The sequence below is a fragment of the Nyctibius grandis genome, chromosome 1 (assembly GCF_013368605.1).
Source record: "Nyctibius grandis isolate bNycGra1 chromosome 1, bNycGra1.pri, whole genome shotgun sequence".
In the NCBI taxonomy this organism is placed as follows: domain Eukaryota; kingdom Metazoa; phylum Chordata; class Aves; order Nyctibiiformes; family Nyctibiidae; genus Nyctibius; species Nyctibius grandis.
This window is the reverse complement of record NC_090658.1, coordinates 1,559,657-1,578,082: the sequence shown is the minus strand read 5'-3', so window position 1 is coordinate 1,578,082 and position 18,426 is coordinate 1,559,657. Positions and strand designations below refer to the sequence as shown.

Sequence of the window (18,426 nt, the reverse complement as noted above, 5' to 3'; positions counted from 1 at the left end):
GCTACGCTGTCTGCTCCAACAACAGATTCACCACATATGAAATGTCCCTCAAGAATAGTTAGAAGTAAAATACAAAAAGCAAATTAGAGTTTAAAAAGGGCAATTTGTCTGTTTGTAGCTCTCCTGCCAAATGATCTTGTTTGCTAATTGCTTGCAGGATATGGTGCCACCCTGCAGAAATGAAATAAGGTGTATCTTGACCACTTGCCTGGTTATTAAGAAATGCTTCTGCTTGCTTGGTGTCTCTGAGAAACAGCTGGTAGGCATGAGACTGGGAGAGGAGATTTTGCCTGTTCTCCCACATTTTGTGAAGCTCGTTCCATCCAGTGTCCAAAGCTTGTAGGCGCTGGCGTAAGAACATGTACTGAGCGTCGGTTTGCCCTTGTGTCACCATCTCACCCATGTCCCTCATTTTCTGATAATCTTCCTCATAATTGTTGATTTCATTCTTAATATTCTCATGTTGAGTGAGCAGCTTCTCAGCCTCTGTCAGGGTGTTTGGCATGTCTTCGGATGCGATTGCAGTCTGCGTTCTGGAGAGCCAAGACTGGAAGTCATCCAGATCTCGCAGGAACTGCTGCAGTTTGCTCGCCTCTCCAAGGGACTCTTCCCGATTCTTGAGGGTGGTCTTCATTTCTTCCCACACATCGTTGATCTCTGCGAGCCGTGAAAGGATAGCCTGTGCCTGGTCAGGATGCTCTGATTCCAACTTCTCTGCCTCTTTTTGCAGGTCGCTTAGCTTGGCTTCGATGGCCACCAGGTCACGCTCCATGCCCGTCAGCTTCCTCTGCAGGGCCATCACTCCAGCTAGATCATTACCCAGATCTTGTGTGGATTCAATCACCTTGGTCTTTTCCCTGATCCAGGATTTGGTTTCATTACATTCAAGATGGTAGTTCTGGATACTCAGAGCAGAGAGCAGAGCATCCTTCTTCCTATCTACCAGTTCTCTGAACTGGCTCCATCTGCAATTTGTGAGGAGAGACAAGCAGAGAAATTGAGATTTGTGTATACTGAGGGAAAAGGATAAAAGCACTTGCTCACATTAGCTTGGTAAGCCATGAAATAACCTAACTATTCGTGTGTTGTTCAGTCCTGCCCACATCATCAACAGTTTTAGCAAAACAACCTCTAACCAAGCTATGGTGTATATTAGAATATGACAAGTATCAGCAACGCTGAGTCCTTAAAAGGATAATTTTTCCTCAAGTGAAAAATTGCTAGTTACATCTGATTTTCACACTAAATGTACACTTTTGGTTTATTTTGAAGCCAAAAAAAAAGTGAGTTTACATGAAATTATATTGTTGGGTTTTTTTATCATAATAATCATTACAGTAAATTTCCAGCTCTCAAATCAAGGTATGACACACTCAGGACCTGACTGAAGTCAAGAGCAAAACTCCTGTTAATCAAATATTTGAAAGACAGCTCTTTCTCCTTCTGAAGCTTTGAAGGCCCACCTTGAAGATACCTCAGGTAACTGTATCAGAACATCTTAAAAATCACAAACGACCCCACTGTACTTGTTCCAGCCAGTGTCGTGTTCATGAGCATGAGGCCTTCACTTACCTTGTGTTGAGTTTATCTTGCTGTGCCTTGATCTCCTTCTCACTTGGATGGCCGCTGTGCATTAGCTGTCTGGCAATTTGGTTCACCACTGCGACACGGGATGCCTGATTGTTCATTTCTGGTTCTAAGCTTTCAAATCTGGAGGGGAGGAAAAAATAAACCCAAAAAAAAAAGATCACACAGGCATTAGAGAATGGGAGCCACGGGCAAGCTGAGAATGGTAGCTGGTGCAAAAAAACTTCCACCCATTCCCCAGCCTTCCGGGTAAGGCGTTCTCACCTGTGCTGGATCACTTCCAGGTCCTCCAGCTTCTCTGGAATCTGCATATTGTTCAGCCACTTCTCCTTTTCGTCAATCCAAAGCTCACAAGCATCTGCCTCGCTGAACATCTTATAAAGAGCCAGGGTATCCTGCAAGGCCTGCTTCCGCAGCCGAGTCAGCTCAGCAACCTCTTTGTATCTTTCCTCTATCCCAGACAACCTGCCTTGCACATCTGGAGACCCGGCGTGCTCCTGCGGAAGGGCCTTTGCTTGTTCGTGAAGAGAGTCGATGGTTGGGCGGTAGCTTGCAATCTCTTCAGCCACATCTTTGTGTTTCTTGACCAAGGACTGAGTGGAATATTCATCATGGCCAACATCATTGCTGGAGACAATTTTGAGGATGTCCAACATCCACGCATCAATGTCGTCAGCGTCAGCCTGAAACTGGTGAAGGAGAGAGGCTTCCTCCAGACGCTTCTTCCTAATGGCAGATAACTGTTCCAAGTTAGCCCACTGCTCCCGGATATCCTTAATTCTTTCTCTGATCTTCTCAGACCCAAAATGCTCCTCCGCAATCATGTCTTCACCTTCTTTTATCGCCTGCTGAAAGTGGCCACTACGACCGCTCATTTCGTCTTCAAACGCCTTATGTTTACTCAAGAGACGGACGACGCTGGTGAGGTCCTTCCCATAGTCATCAGATGACAGGATCTGTTCCTTCTCCCTGATCCAACCCTCTTCCTCAGCCATTTCCCAGAAGAATTTCCAGAGGCGCCGGGACTCCTCCAAGCGGGCCCGGCGCTCGGCTGCGAGCTGGCACAGCTCTTGGTAACAGAACTCCATGTGAGCGACGCGGTCCCTGATAACCTGGGGGTCACACGGTTTGTAACCTGTTCAGAGAGAGAACGGACATTACAACTCGAACCGATTCATTTTCATCCTACAGTGGGGCACACACAGAGCTCTTAAGTCCTATTTGTTCCTCCTACGAAGTTGACGTAAAAGAATTCATAGTTAGTCTCCTGAAAGTGAACTATTCAAGCTCCACCAACAGTAACACAGAACAGAAAATACTATTCTTTGTATAAAGACCACGAAAAAAAAAAGGAAAGATATTAATGACTGTTTTCAGTGCAACAAAATTCACTACTCCAGATTTCTACCAGCTTCACACACACAATTGCACAAAACAAACATCGTTTACTCTAGTTAATGACACTGCTTTAGTGGAATTGCTTTTATTTAGCATAAATTAAGACAGTGTCAGACTGGGTCCAATAATTTGTATTGTATGCATCAAAAACACAGAACAGGGGATTCATGGTGACTACTACAAAGTTACTAACAGCAGCTGCTGGTTAGGAGCATGACACCCCAGGCAAAACACAATGAATTCTTGAGCAGGTAACCTGGACAAATTAATCATTGACACAGTGAGCAAAGAAGGAACAAATGAAGCTGGATTCTCTTATTCCGGTGCTAAATTTAACCAAACGTGCCTTGCAGAACTAATGAGGCTTATAGATAACCTCACATGTAATTAAGACAAAGAAGGACACATTGGCTGCTAGTTACCTTCTCCGTCGGTGGCAAACTTCTGAGCAGATGCATTGACCCCTCGCACTCTCTCAGCCTGAATAGCAATGTCAGCTTCCACAAGAGCATGTTTCTGCAACAGGTCTTCAACTCCTAACAAATGTTTGCCATAGTCTTGAGACAGCAGAAGCACCTGATCAAAATGGAAAAGACAAGTAAAATGGGCTGAAGGCCACAAGCTGTTCCTCAGTGACTCCAGGCATTATACCGTTCTCTGTTCTTACACTGATTTAAGTCCAGAGAAACACCAGGCCCACAAGGAGAGCTCTTTCAAACATCTAGAGACATGGTTGATACGAATTTGAGCCAATATTTTTAAAATCACTAGCAACCACGAAGAACCTGACTGCTCTTCAACGCAGTTTTAAGTCTAGGATGACGAGAAGCTAAGTCAGCTCAGCAGGACCAATGAAAAGCGCTCAGTCCAGGTGCTGTGAGCTGCTGCTGAGCTACACACATCTTCCTTTCCTCCAACAGCTTCCAAGTTCTGCTGGCTTATGGACAAGAACAAAGTCATGGTCCTCTCCTTTCCCAGATCCCAGGAGAAGAGACAGGAAGAAATTCAGGCTTTTTAAAGCACAGAGGTGAAGAGGTGACTTGTTCCCCATGTAAATCGTGATGGAGAGAGATTATTTAACTCCCTTTCACCACAATGGTCATCCTTACCCCAGCACTGGGACCAGAGCCTCTGGCCCTTATGAGACAGGCAGGAAGCTGAAAAGCAGCTTTTTATAGGAGTGAAGAACTTGTTCTTTTTCCTTACGCGTTTTTAATGTTTATTTTTAAAAAATTATCATAATGCATAAGGAATTTGTTCACTGCTCTTGAATGTGGATCTTCTGCATTTGTCCATTAAACCAGAGGGGCAAAATGCATCTTAAAAATTTACATAAAAGGACATCTTCACCTCTCCAGAATATTTGGTCTACGTTCTCAAACGGCTAACACCTACCTTCATCTCATCCATCCAGTCCATAATGTAAAGCATCTCCTGGAAAATCTTTTGCAGACCAAGATTCATCTCCAGCCGCTGTCTCCGTGCCCTGAGCAGCTCCAGGAGATATTCCCACAGGCGTATAACGTTGTCCTTTCTTGCAGTAATGCGTTTGATATCGTGGTAATTTTCAGTCTCGAGCTCCTTCGCAACCGCAACCACGGCCTGGACTCGTTCCTCATAGGCTGCAATGTCTGTTTCAATGGCCTCGTGCTTTTTTGTGGCGGCCTCGACTGCTGGAAGGTCAAAGCCAAAATTATCCTGTAAAGACAGAGACGCTTCTTCAGTAATGGCTGCTGAGGAGAAAAGCCCCACTGCTCATAAGATGATTTCTGATTGTGCAGAATAGACTTGTTAGCAAATTTGGGATCCCAAAATACTCTGAAGAGTCGTCTTTAATAAAACCAGAGATAGCTCTGACATCCACAGAACCGCTGATAAAATCAGATATATCATTTACTGCCTTTGGGGGAAGAATCGTGGTGGCCATCAGGATTAAGCTGGGGGCTTGGATTTTTTTAAAGTCATCTCTTATATTAAATAATAAAATTAATTCCTGGGCTAATTCCACTGAACTGACCAAACTATTCAGGTAAAGAAAATCTTGACTGTGGGTGGATATTTCCACATTCGTATCTCCTGAGTACAGACTGATGGATTCAAGGAAGGAATATCCTTGGACATTAGGAAGCATTTCTTTTCAGAAAGGGTTATTAGCCATTGGAAGGGGCTGCCCAGGGAGGTGCTGGAGTCACCATCTCTGGAGGGGTTGAAGAAAAGCCTGGACATGGCACTTAGTGCCCTGGTCTAGTTGCCATGGTGGTGTCAGGGCAATGGTTGGACTCGATGAGCCCAGAGGGCTCTGCCAACCTCATTGACTCTGTGATCCCAAATTAAAGGTAGGACATGCAGTACATACATATACACTAAATATACATTTGCACACACATACAACAACTATAAATATACAGAGATTCAGTAAAACACGAGGCATAGGGGAGGAAATGTTCTCTTTGCAAGAACTGTACCCTGTAATTACTCATGGGAACCATTTTAGTCACACAGACAACTTCTGAAGGCAGCACCTGAGAGACGAGACGCTGATTTTCGCTCAGCCAAGTTTCTCTCATAGCTGCCTTGCGATCGAATCTGCGTGCGAGTTGTTCCAGTTTCTCTTGTCTGATGAGCTCATTTCGCAGTGCCAGTTCTCTTTCATGTTCAGCTTTTTCCAGTCTTTCCCAGGCCTGAAGACACAGAGAAAAAACATGCGTCTTCTAAACATACATTCTTATGGGATTAGGATAAATCACATCAGCTCTGCGTGAAATCAGGACTGAAGTCACTACAGCCAGCTTTCACTAAACTGGCTTATTTATTTATATGCCAATAAATCTGCTTTGTATTGGTTGGCCTTACACCTTGTCTGCTAATGTAAGTGCATGACTTGAGATTTGTTCTCAATTCAACCCTTCATTTTCTGAGCAAGGGGTATAAGACTTATCTCAGATGCATTTTATGTAGTTCATTTGGGTTTTTTTCCTCCAAGAAAGCCTCAGCAAACCACCTCGCTTCAATGGGTAAGAGAGTATTTGCTTAAAAAAAAAATCTTGAGTGCTACTCCCAAATAAGCAGATTCTATCTTCCTCCTTTGGGAAATGAGAATTAGAGATTCATGCCCTCTCACCTCTAAAATCAACATACAATTGTTGATCTTCCTTGCATCCACTTTGGAAAAGAAAACAACTGCAGAATTCGGTTACTTTTGGTGCATACAAGTCCTTTTTTCCCCCAAAGCCAAAAGTTATTCACGTGCATGACATTAATATCACAAAAAGAAAGTCTTAGAAGCATGTTGAAAGCCAGCTAATCACCTTTCAGATCTTCTTACACGCAACAAAAATACCCACAATTAAAACCAAACTACCCCAGATTCTTCTAAATCCCACCAGATGTGAAACTGCCTGAAACCCAAGTATCTGAGGCATTCACAGGAGCCTAATGCAAACAGGAGAGCTGTGCAGTTTGCTGCTCTCCAGGATGCAGATGGAGGCCACGGACACCCCCAACAGCTGCTCTGGGAATGCCAAGCATGATCAGGCACAAACGAGGAAAAGCTCACGGTTTTAAGCTCTTTGTTACCCTTGAGTGAGCTTGTCAGCTCTGCTGCTGTTCTGCCAGCTGCACCAGCATAGCAAATAGCTGCAGAAACCCCGAGAGGGAGCCCAGAAGACTGGTCATTGCCCTTCCTTCACCCTCCCACTCTGTTGGCAGGGGGGCTGAGAGGCAAATGGAGAGGGCTACAATACTTAGGGATTGTTGCTACCTTCTGTCTATTCCCTCTAACAGCCAGGACCCTGGAGGAGCAAGGCAGGGCTGTGAGATCCATAACCAACTGCACAGAACTGAGCATTGATGACCTTACAGATGCTGAGGATACCCAGGGACTCGGTTCAGATTAGTGAGTCCGAGCTATGAGAAAAGGTCACCCCACCTCGCCCATCCCTCATGGTCCCCCACATCAAGGCTGGCGATAGGACAAGAGGACACAGCCTCAAGCTTCACCAGGGGAGGGTCAGGTTGGACAGTAGGAAGCGTTTCTTCTCAGCAAGGGTCATTAGCCATTGGAAGGGGCTGCCCAGGGAGGTGGGGGAGTCACCATCTCTGGCGGGGTTTAAGACAAGACTGGACATGGCACTTAGTGCCCTGGTCTAGTTGCCATGGTGGTGTCAGGGCAATGGTTGGACTCGATGATCCCAGAGGGCTCTTCCAACCTGGTTGATTCTGTGATTCTGTGAGATAGCAAATGTGTTTCCTCCCAGCACGCTGAGAGGGAGACCGAAAGCCAACAACAAAATCCTGAGTCACACAGGAGGAGCGGGCCCATTTTACCTTGTTGATGTCAGAGATGAGTTTGCCCTCCCTTGGCATGTACACTTTCTGATTGTTGGCTCTCATTTTGCTTTGGATGGTAAAGAGCAGCACTTCTAAGTTTCCTTTTTCTGTAAATCTAAACAAAATGTTGCAAAAGAACAGAGTTACAACAAAGCTTTCATTGCTGCTGAGGTAGTATAAAGCACTTCCTTAAAATATTGACACGAATGGAGCACTCAGATAAACACCTTCATCTTGTGTCAAAGCTGGAAGCAACTGAAATAGCCCACATGCCCCCTGGAACCAGGTGGGTCAAACAGCAAAAGAACCTTCACAGAAGTCAGCTGTCTGTGTGCTCAGATTTAAACCCCTCGGGGGACAGACGACTGCATTGTTTTTATTCTGTTACGTGTCTTGTCCTAGTTCATCAACTCAAGAAATGCAAGTTTTATTTAAAGCCCACTGCAGTCAATAAACTCTTCCCACTGTTTTCCCTGAGTCGGACGCCTGGGAAATAAACAAACTCCATAGGCACTAGGGAATAGACTGCAATTTAAAGTGATGTCTGGACACTCTGTAATGTTTTGATTGTGATTGTTATCCATTAGAACTTATATTAGACAAAAATAATAAACAGATGATCTGATATCATAACGCTAAAAGAAACTTTCCAGAAATAAGTTGCACTGTTTTGGTTGTATCAGTTTTAGTAAGCAGTTTTACAAAGCCAGACACGCTTCCTCTGGGTTTTGGATAAGCAGAAGATTCTTTTAATAGCAGTATATTGGTATGATAGGCTGCTAGCAAGCACGACTGGTGATGTTATACTCACACAGTACACTGTTACCACGGATATTATAAGGCAGGCACCTCAGTGAAGTGACAGCTTCCAGGACTGTGAGGTCCTGCAGGCACAGGTTCACCACGACACACTTTTTCTTATTAGTGGTTTTGTTGTTATTATGTGAGTATCAAATAGCATAAAGCAAACAGGCTCCGAATAATAATGAGGAGTGCCAATTAGAAACGTGATAGCTGGGTTTGTTCAGAAAAATAAATCCTTAAGTCAAGGTTAAAATTACTTGGATGTGTTTGTTTTGAAAAAAAATCAATGACTGACTAAACCAAACAAGAGCGCTGTTGTTTTAAGTTAAGATCAGAATTACTTGGGTGGTTTCTCCACTGTGCGGTAAGTGTTGAACGCCTGCAGCTGCTGCTGCACGCCGACCAGCGAGTTGGCAAACTTGCGGTTGTTGAGGATGATGATGGTTTGCTCAATCCACTCCAGGAGGTCAGACGCCAGCGATTCGTATTTTTCAATCATTTTCTCCGTTTCAATGGCGTTGTCGAGCACCTGGAACACGCAGCACAACGTACCATGAATGCCAAGGGCAGTGCTCTTCAGGCATTTACACCCAACGAGCTACACAACAGGAACTGTTGGGAGACCTGACTTAGGAACCACCGAGCCCACAGGGGCCGGGATCTCGGAGCAACGAGGGCTTTGCATTTCTCAGCAGCGAATTCCCATGATCCCAGGGCAACAGAGGGGCAGAGCTGAAGCGTACAAAAGGATTCATGTTCAGTCTGCCAGCTGTAAAGACAGGGGCAAGTTGGCCAAAGGGTGGAGAATGACGGCACATTTTTTAAATGAGGGACTTTTCTGGGCTCCAGAAGAGCCAGAGGACCCAGAGGATGAGGAGCAATTAATGAGAAAGGAAAAGCAGCAATGATGCAAAATTAACAAGCAAAAATAAAACACTGGCCAAATGTTTTCTAATGCGAGGTAGCTGGAAATGAACTACTCCTCACAGTCATACGGGAATATTTAACATTCAAAACACATTCAAAAGCAAAACTAAAAACTACCATACAGCAGAATCTTAAAAAACTCGAGAATTAAAAAAAAAAATCAGAAATATTTCAACTGCTTTACAACCATTTGTAATTTGAACTCGCAAACCTTTCCGATTCGTTTCCCTTCGACAGCTAAAGCTTTCATCTTGGAGAAGTAGTGGTAGTACGTCACCACGTAGGTGATGATTGACTTTTCATCAGGATGATCAACACTGATATCTGGAAACCAAACAAGAGCTGTCTTAGCATACTGGGGTAAAAAACCAAAGCTCGTAATGCACCAAGGATGTGTTTAAGAGTCAGAGATGGGTCCTAAGATTGATGTCCCAATCAGAAATCAGTTCAGCAGCCTTGGCCTGGTTCTGGATTCAGTACAGCACTGAACTCTGTCACTAAGAGGAGCTGCTTTATCTCTTTGCCTCGGTGTGGGCTGTGGTTAAAGCTGTGGGCGAGGGGCCTTTGGGCCTTAGTCAGGTTCCAGACTTTGCCACAGTCTGGGCACGGCTGAATACCTTCTCTGGTGTCTGTGTGAGCTGACAGAAATACTGTTAGGTGAGAACTTCGCTGCTGTATCAGCATTGGGAGAGAGGAATTCAAACGTAACAGTATGTCTGTCCAGGCAAATCTTCTGAGAGATACAGATGGAAAACAAATTATTCCCTTTCCTGCAGCAATTCTGAGGCACTGAAAAATAAGCAAGAAGAAACTTGCCCAGACACACAGTCTCCATTTGCCCTGTGACAAGACAGTTTCTTGTCCCAGCGTTGTGAGCAGCGCCTGCCAATATGCAGGAGCATGAACACTCACGAAAGCACAGGCTAAAACCCACTGAGTCTGTGAAAGAAGCTGCTAAATATTTCCTGAAATCCACATCATTCACCTTCCAGCTCACAGCAAGTGTTTCTCAGAGCACATCAGAAGGATGCCTCTAACTGGAATGAATTTATGTATACATGGCCAGCCCAGTGATCTTGTCAGATGGGGGAAAATAAACACAGGATTAAGGGCTCTTGTGCTACCACTGCTCAGTCCTCTGCAGGAGACATCCTGCCCTCTCTGTAGCACCAGGTGAGTCAGCAGCACCCAGCTTCTCTTGAACACAAAAAGCTATCCCAAAGCTGTGCCCTGCAACAAGGAGGGGTGGGAAAAAGGAGCCCACAAAGAGCCGTGAAGTGCTAAAACTGCAGGAATTCTTACCCTCGGGGTCCAGGAGCTTAGTGAGACCAAGGTGTTGCTCTGCAAGGTTAAAAGCATTCTGCAGATTGTAGTGTGCATTTGATTTCTTCAGCTTGTCAAAATCAATCAGATCAGGCCTAGACAGGACAGAAAATACTTTAGATTTCCCAAAGCACAGTGCAGCCACCCTCAAACGAACAAATGAACTAAACCTGCAATCCTCAGAAAACCTGGCCCCTCGTGCTGCCAAGGCTTCGCTTGCCCAGTAGCCCTGTGCATTCCAGGGACAGCATTAAAGAGGGAAGCAGAGCCTAGCCCATGCCATGGCAGAACCTAGCCCATGGCAAAGAACGGAGGATAGTTTACCAGGGATAAAGGTGACCTGGAGAAGAAAGGAACAAAGCTGTGGTCACGCAGTCTCTCCTCGTGCCCATCCCAGTAACTCCACCTGAGCTTGCCAACGAGCAGCATCCCCAGCCATGCCAAAGTCTAGCACCAGATTTTGCCATCCCTGTGTGGGGACTTCTTTCCCTTCCAGGCTGCTGTGGTGTGTCGTGTCCCCCTCCTGCCCCTGGATTCTAGGTGACCAAACCTGCTCATCGGTTACTCAATAAGGTACAAAACCTTTTCTTCCAGCCTGGTCAGTCACAAACCAAAACAATCATGTGTGTAATTTATTCCCTTGAAACCAAACACAACCTGTTCTGACTTGTGAGAAGCTGCTGCCCAGAGGAGCTCACAGTGACCACAAGAGCTGTAAAGCTCCAAAGCAAGGCAAGTTACTGTAAAACTCTCAGCAATTCTTCAACTTCCTCCTCTCCACAGACTTTAAAATCAAGCTGCAAGAACCCAGCGCACGCTGCAACAGTCCAAGCTTTCAAAACCCATGAAGACATTTCCCCACACATACCTGTGCTTATGTATTAGTGCATTGAAAGCCATCCCGTCCCTCCAGCTCGTTGTGAAGTTGTGAATGTTGACGTTGGGGTAACTGAGAGAAGAAAAACCAAAGAATGCAATCAATATAGCACCCTGCTGCATCTTCAAGGCCTGACCCTAGTCACCACCTGACTCGTAAACAAAGAACAAATGATAGCCACCTTTGTGCCCCACTTTCATTAACTCTTGGAAGGAGAAGATGAAGTACCACTAGAATAATGCTGAAGTGCCCCAAGTCATCTCAGGGACAACCAAGTTTCACAGGGGAAATGTATTGAATCTCTATAAATGGATATTTAATTATACAAGAAGCTTACTGACAGAGAAAGACATTTTGGAAATATTTCCATATATATGGAAAGAGGGAAAAGTTGGTGGCAAACATATGAAGCATCATTATTTCTTCAGAGTAGGGTGAAAAAGAGTCAGCACATTACTCCATACTCATGGATTATGGTGTGTGATAAACATACCAATCTGATAATCCATCACATTGGTATGTTTATCACACACCATTAATATAATAAATTCAGGATTTTCTGACTTGTAAACATCAATTCACTTCTCTTGGTTGAATCCACTTAAGAAGAGAGACGTGTTTGCCCATTTAAAATTATTTCAATGAAAACTCAAAATGCTGTAAGAGCTTTAGAGATAATCCCTTAATCCACGCTCACCCAGCTGTCTTCATCTGGCACCACAAAAGCAAAGCATCTTTAGCAGATTTCTTCTCCTTGTTGTCCTCAGTTTCAACACTGATATCTTGGATCTAAAATTAACAAAGAAGGTTTAAATATTTCTCTGAGAAAACACATTGTTTGCCTTTTTTTTTGAAAAGATGAAAGGAATTATGTCAGAATATAAGTGACAAAGGAAATCTACAGTGACAGGAAATAGGTGAATGCTTTTCCATGTCAAAAGAAAGCTTCATCTGCCCTTATTTCACTGGAGGATTACTCTTTGTTTAGTCCATCGACAAAACAGTTTAAACTTCAGGAGAAAACTTATTTCCAGCTGCCAAGGCAAACCCTGCCCTGTGCCCACGGGTCACCCTGCGAGGGGGCTCCCACAGGGAGGCGAGGGGGTGCAGCAGGTCGGGGTCCTCGAGAGGGGATCCACGGGCAAAAGCCAACCAGGACTTCCACAGGAGCAAACACTTTGGAATGTCAAGCTTGAAGGAAACAGTGTTTGCCCTGAGCAGCATCCCAACTATCTATTCCAGGTTCAACGTGCAACTTGTTGGAAAACACAAACTCTCCACCTTTAGCTGGGCACTAAACCAACTCCTGTGGGCACCCTTAATCCGCCTCGGTGCCAAGTCAGCTGGGTTAACGATAATCACCACAGAGGTGAAGAGCAGCTGAGGGGAGCCTTTCCTCCCAGGGCTGCAGGAGCATACAGGTCTGGAGCTTCATATTTATTAGTAATTGAAAAGTTAAACCATATGACTCCCCACCCAGGAAACTCCCACTGGCTGCCACTACGGATCAGCAGCACCGTGAAGATGAATTTATCCTGCCGTGCCCTGCCCAGCTGCTAAGCACTTTTCACTCCCATCACCTCAGAGGGCCTGGGAGCACTCCACTCTTAAAAAGCACTATAAAGTGTATTATAAACAAGTATGGCAAACTCCTGTATCTGTGCATGGATACATCTTTACCTGGAATCTCAGGATAATAGTCCAAATAAGGCCAAGCGTCAGCCTGTGATTCCCATCCACAATATCATGAGATCCCATGTTTTCCAGGTGCACCCTCTGCTCTTTGAGGAACTGGAGGGCTTTATCAACGTTCTCGAGGCAATGGATGCGCATCCTGCCCTTAGTTGGTTTAGGCTAGAGGGTGAAAGGGAGAAGAAAAACATGTATTACTGTAGATGTATTACCAGGCACCAATTTCATTTCTTTTCCCAATACAAGTTCTTCCACACTTAAAAATCAGATTCTGCAAAGATAAAGATATGAAACAAACTGATAACTGGCATATGCACACAATAGAGGGAACTGGTAACGAATGCTCCAGAGAGAATCTGTAAATATAGACACACACTCTCCAAAAAGGCAGCTCAGACTTGGAGCGTAAGCCACTCAATGAAAATCCTCCAGAAAGAAATGCCATTGATTTTTTTTGGTCAGTTGAAGTAGGATAAATAGTATGAAAATAGCAGAAGAGATTTATTCCAAATATTTTCTTCATAGGAAAAGAAAGTAAAAAAAAAAAGAAAGAAGAAAAAAAATTAGCCACACTAACATAACACATTTTTACAAAGGCCCAGTGCAAAAAGCCATGAGTACATTAATGGTATGTAGAAGTCTGCTGTAAAACTGAATAAAATTAAGGCACTTTGTTCTGCAGATAAGGATTACAGCCTGTTCAGTGCTTACTGAGATGTCACCAAAGGTACTCAGCTAATTTCTTTGTTTTCTGCAGTGAAGGTGATTAACTGGTCATGGAAATACCTCAGGCAAAATCCTCACCTCAGACTGCATCCAAGGGGAAGTTTCAGCTGGAGCCATATTACACCCCTAGAAAGAGCAGCCTGGATAACAGCGTGCCATAAAGATGAAACGCGTACTGGAAAGATGCCTTCAGGACATGTAAACTCCTGAGGTCTTTGGTTTCACTCCAGCTTTCAGCCAGGACAGTTCTCCTCCAGAGGCCAGGTAACTCCTTAGGAAGCATTTCTTCTCAGCAAGGGTCATTAGCCATTGGAAGGGGCTGCCCAGGGAGGTGCTGGAGTCACCATCTCTGGAGGGGTTGAAGAAAAGCCTGGAGATGGCACTGAGTGCCCTGGTCTAGTTGCCATGGTGGTGTCAGGGCAATGGTTGGACTCGATGAGCCCAGAGGGCTCTTCCAACCTCATGGATTCTGTGATGATGCAGAGAAAGTCAATCCACAACTCCCAGCAAGGGTGAACATTCCCAGGAACATGTCACTGCTTTCAGGTATAAAAGTCCCCCTGAAGAGGCGTAAACACCCCATGCACAGGCACATCAGGTTACATGGTTGGCTGAAACCCACCGGAGATCCCTCGCTCTCAGCAGGGACAAGCTGGGATCCATCCTTCTGCTGGTGCTGTCAGTCACCCAGGAGCGTGGTAGGTGTGATTCAGTCTTGCAAAATCCAGGTGGGAAGGCTGTTCCCAGGACAGGAGAGGGAGCGCCCAGCTGCGGGGGAAGGCGGGGGCCAGGCTGTGCCCACAAGGTGTGCACACTTCTGTGGTGATGTTCCCAAAACAGAGGAACGACTCTGACCGTGGCCATTATGAGCAGCAGTGGCAGACCTGAACGTGTCCCCTCTGCCTTAACGCAGCCCTTCTCACCTACCTCTAATGCCTCAAGTTACTGAGCAGAAAACGGTTCAAAAAGCTCTTTTTCTGCTCTCAGGAGCTCCAGCACCAAGGTGACAGAGCTGATACCACCCAAGCTCTGTACTCTCCGATTAAGAATCCATAACCTTCACGTTATTGGCAGGATTTTTTCTCCCACAAACACAATGAAGTTCAACAAGGCCAAGGGCAAGGTCCTGCATGTGGGTCGGGGCAAACCCAAGTGGAGAATGGATGAGAGCAGCCCTGAGGAGAAGGGCTTGGGGGTGATGGTTGATGAGAAGCTCACCATGAGCCGGCAACGTGCGCTGGCAGCCCAAAGCCAGCCATGTCCTGGGCTGCATCCCCAGCAGCGTGGCCAGTAGGATGAGGGAGGGGATTCTGCCCCTCTGCTCCACTCTCGTGAGACCCCCCCTGCAGTGCTGCGTCCAGCTCTTTCCATCTCAGAAATTCCCTATTGGGGCTGTAACAGCTTTTCAGCCGTGTCATCCAGGGCTGCTCACACTACAACTTATTAATGGTCCAAGAACGCACTTCAAATTTCTGCATGGACGAGAACGACAGTGCTACCCAGCCAAAAAAATGCTGAGCACTTTGAGAAGCCAGAGGGTTCAGTTTTAATGTCCCCAGCCATACAGCTTAACCCACCTGCTTCAACAGTTTGACCTTCGAGCATCCAAGAATTGTAAGGAATTTACTAATCCTTTATATAGTTATGGAAGAAACTGAGCTAAATGCTTAATTTCATGCTGAAAACAATTCTCAGCTTTATTTTTCTGTTTGGGACGAGCTGGTTCACAGTGTGTGCACACAAAATTCCAACTGGCTTTTCATACTGGCTGGATTCTTTTCTGCTATCACATGCTATCGGTTTCTTTCCTGTACGGGGGACTCTATCTAGTAAGGTCTGGACTAAATACTAGGATTAGGCATCAAGCTGAGCAAAGATGGGAAGATGTAGACGTTGCCCTTATTGGATGCTCTCATTCTGAGCTTCTCCAACACACCTTCAAGGTTTTCATCCTCAAAAATCACAACGGCTTTTGAAAAACGCAGGCTTTGTGCAAATGAGGCCGGAGGTCTTGCAGAGGGCAAAGAGCAGCCCTGCTCCCCTGATTAGCATCCTAAATCCCAAACTCGGCTCCTCAGGCATGTGGCTCCAGCTCCACAATCTGAATCCCGGTTTCAAAAGAGAAAACAATCCCTGTTTGTTCTGCCGCATCAGTAAACACACCCTAATAAAGTAATTATCTCGGTTAGTTGCTGGGTTTGTTTATTGCTTTCTTACCATTTGATGTTTTTTGTCCTGATTTTAAGCTTCCTGCATAAGACACTGCCTTTAGATTTCTGCTTGGGTGTCATGGAGATGTCAGGTCTCAATCAATACCAGTTAAAACAAACTCCAAAAGGCTGGAGAACATCAGCTACGTGCTGATCCTCCTGGAATATTTGTGGTGTGTGTAATTGTCCCAGGGTTTAGTGCGTTGCGTTATCTGTGCTCTTGTTTGCAGAGGAAGGTGTGGTGGAATGTATTGTTCAAACAGAGACTGCTGTCCTCCATCCTGAGATAAGGAAGCTACAGAAAGAATGTGTGGTGGTGCAGGCAGCTGGCCGTGCGATAGGCAAGCGGTGATGCAAGCCAGCAGCCTCACCGGGCGGCTCCTGCACCTCCCCACCCCAGCAGCTGCGTAAGCTCTGCTGGCATTTTTCAAAACCTGGAGTGAAAAATGGAAATGAATCACGCAGCAAGAGTCACACGACCGGGCTGAGCTTCGCCGCTGCTGTTTGACACTGAAAGGCAGATCTTGGCAGGCAGAGGTGAAGATTTAAACAGAGGTGTCACGGCTGCTTTCTGAATGCTCCAATAATGGGGCATGTTGGTCTCGGTTATTCCTGTACAAATAACATCTGCTCCCTGCAGTGAACACATCAAACCTAACGCCTCACTGAAGTAAATGATCTGGCATAGAGAGAAACACCTTTGGACGTTCAGATTAGTTACCTCCATCCACACAATGCCTTCACCCACACAGGGTACGTCTACCCACGTCAGAGCTTCCTCACAGATGCATTTAGAAAGCTCCCCCTCGTGCCTTCCTGTGCAGACACTACGCTGTGGGCCATATGTTCAATTCATTATCCAGAGTCTTAAGCCATGGAGCTTCCATTAATAGGAGTGCTTGATGACAAGCGATTACACAGTCGCACCCTCGCGTAGCCTTAGGTTTAGCTAAAGGCCTGTATTTCTTTGAAAAGATTGCTTTAAATTAGGCAGTTAAGAGCACAGCCATCACTTAAGGAATGAATGAAAAACGGATACCCAGCATTTCCTGACACCCAGTTCTCCTGTCATGCAGCAGCATGTTTCACTGCGGGGATTTTCTTACTCACCACTCCCTTGTGCTGGTATCACAGAATCGATCAGGTTGGAAGAGCCCTCTGGGATCATCGAGTCCAACCATTGCCCTGACACCACCATGGCAACTAGACCATGGCACTAAGTGGGGCTCTCTCAGCACACCCAAAGAATTTGCCCCAGGAAGATATTTTAATAGTGTCTGGATCCAGCTGAAGCAATAACTGCTTTTTTTTTCTTTAATACATAAGAAATTTGCAGTGTTGAACCCTCAGGACTCAGTTTTGCTGTACTTCAGTTGAGCCAAGGATTCACCAAAGAACCACCCAAAACCCCACAATGAATAATAAATACTTACAAGTCTCTCTCCAGAAAGAACTTCCAGCAGTTTGATGAGCATCCTTCCATCGCGAAGGTCGGTGTACAGGTCTGTAATTCTGCACGACACGCGTGCCAAGTGGGAATTCACCCACTTGGTGAAAGTCTTCTTCTGAACTGCCTCACGTTCATCTGTTAGGGAAACAACACAATGTTACTTAAAATAAATCACAGTTCGTCTGCCTACATGAAAATGTGATGTTCAAACATGTCTAATATTAAAGGTATGGCTTGTATTCTTAGCAGAATCACTGAGGAAACTGGGACTTTTCACTGAAAATCCACCTTTCTTCCTACTTTATGACATTTTCTAATGTCAGTGGGAATTTTACTGAGTTACTATCCATGGAAGACATCTGAAGCACAGATTGCAGACTTGCTGCTCAGATAAGCAGCTTTCTCAAGGTGTAAAGGGGTCTGTTGTAGAGCTACAAAGTAAAAGCCCCTTTAGACCGATCAAACTGTCCATAATCTGATCAAGAGTTATCTTCCAACAGAAGAACAGGCCAACTTCTGCTCTCGAATACACACACAAATCCACAGCAGATCCCCTGAAACACCACAAGTCACTGTGGATTAAGGCAGGTACAAAAAAGAGCAGAGACCAAAGCTTCCGCTTTACTTTTTCCTTTGTTGTTACAATATTTATTTGCAGATTCAACATTCGTCACCGTATTTACACAATGTCAAGATGAACTTTTCCATAACCACACGTACGAGGTAAACTTGCATTTATTTAAAGCCATAGAAAAATAGGTTCTTTCCACCTTTCCTTCCCAGAGTCTTTCACCACTGTTTATACACACTGGCTACGAGAGCTCTCTCCATGCACAGGCTCACTCAGTCCACGCTAACTCAGCCATCTGCCAAGCCCAGAACTCTCAGACAACATTATACATCTCTGTGGTTAAATCCTTTTGCCAGGGGCTTTGGATGAAGCCCTTCCTTGTTAGCAAGAAGTCCTTTCACTGCGCTGGGAACTACTACAGACCAGATTTGTCAAAACACAGGTGCTCCAACTTGGACTCCCAAGTCCATCATCAGTCACACGGATGAAAGCCGTTTGCTTTGCCAAGCAGCTGAGCATCCAACCTCCCATC

At 45.3% G+C, this 18,426-nt stretch overlaps 1 protein-coding gene across 6 annotated transcripts in view; it reads right to left on the bottom strand.

The window, feature by feature from the left end:
• Positions 1-18,426, bottom strand: part of SPTBN1 (spectrin beta, non-erythrocytic 1) — a 122,866-nt gene that overhangs the window by 31,220 nt on the left and 73,220 nt on the right. For all 6 annotated transcript variants that reach the window (XM_068401123.1, XM_068401377.1, XM_068401292.1 and 3 more), the window contains 14 exons: positions 17,307-17,458; positions 12,926-13,099; positions 11,943-12,034; positions 11,237-11,317; positions 10,348-10,463; positions 9,257-9,369; positions 8,460-8,647; positions 7,312-7,429; positions 5,508-5,666; positions 4,381-4,683; positions 3,408-3,561; positions 1,852-2,722; positions 1,573-1,710; positions 209-965 (listed from right to left, as the gene is read on the bottom strand). In XM_068401123.1, coding sequence (XP_068257224.1) covers positions 209-965; positions 1,573-1,710; positions 1,852-2,722; positions 3,408-3,561; positions 4,381-4,683; positions 5,508-5,666; positions 7,312-7,429; positions 8,460-8,647; positions 9,257-9,369; positions 10,348-10,463; positions 11,237-11,317; positions 11,943-12,034; positions 12,926-13,099; positions 17,307-17,458 — 3,416 coding nt within the window. The remainder of the gene's footprint in view (positions 1-208; positions 966-1,572; positions 1,711-1,851; positions 2,723-3,407; positions 3,562-4,380; positions 4,684-5,507; positions 5,667-7,311; positions 7,430-8,459; positions 8,648-9,256; positions 9,370-10,347; positions 10,464-11,236; positions 11,318-11,942; positions 12,035-12,925; positions 13,100-17,306; positions 17,459-18,426) is intronic.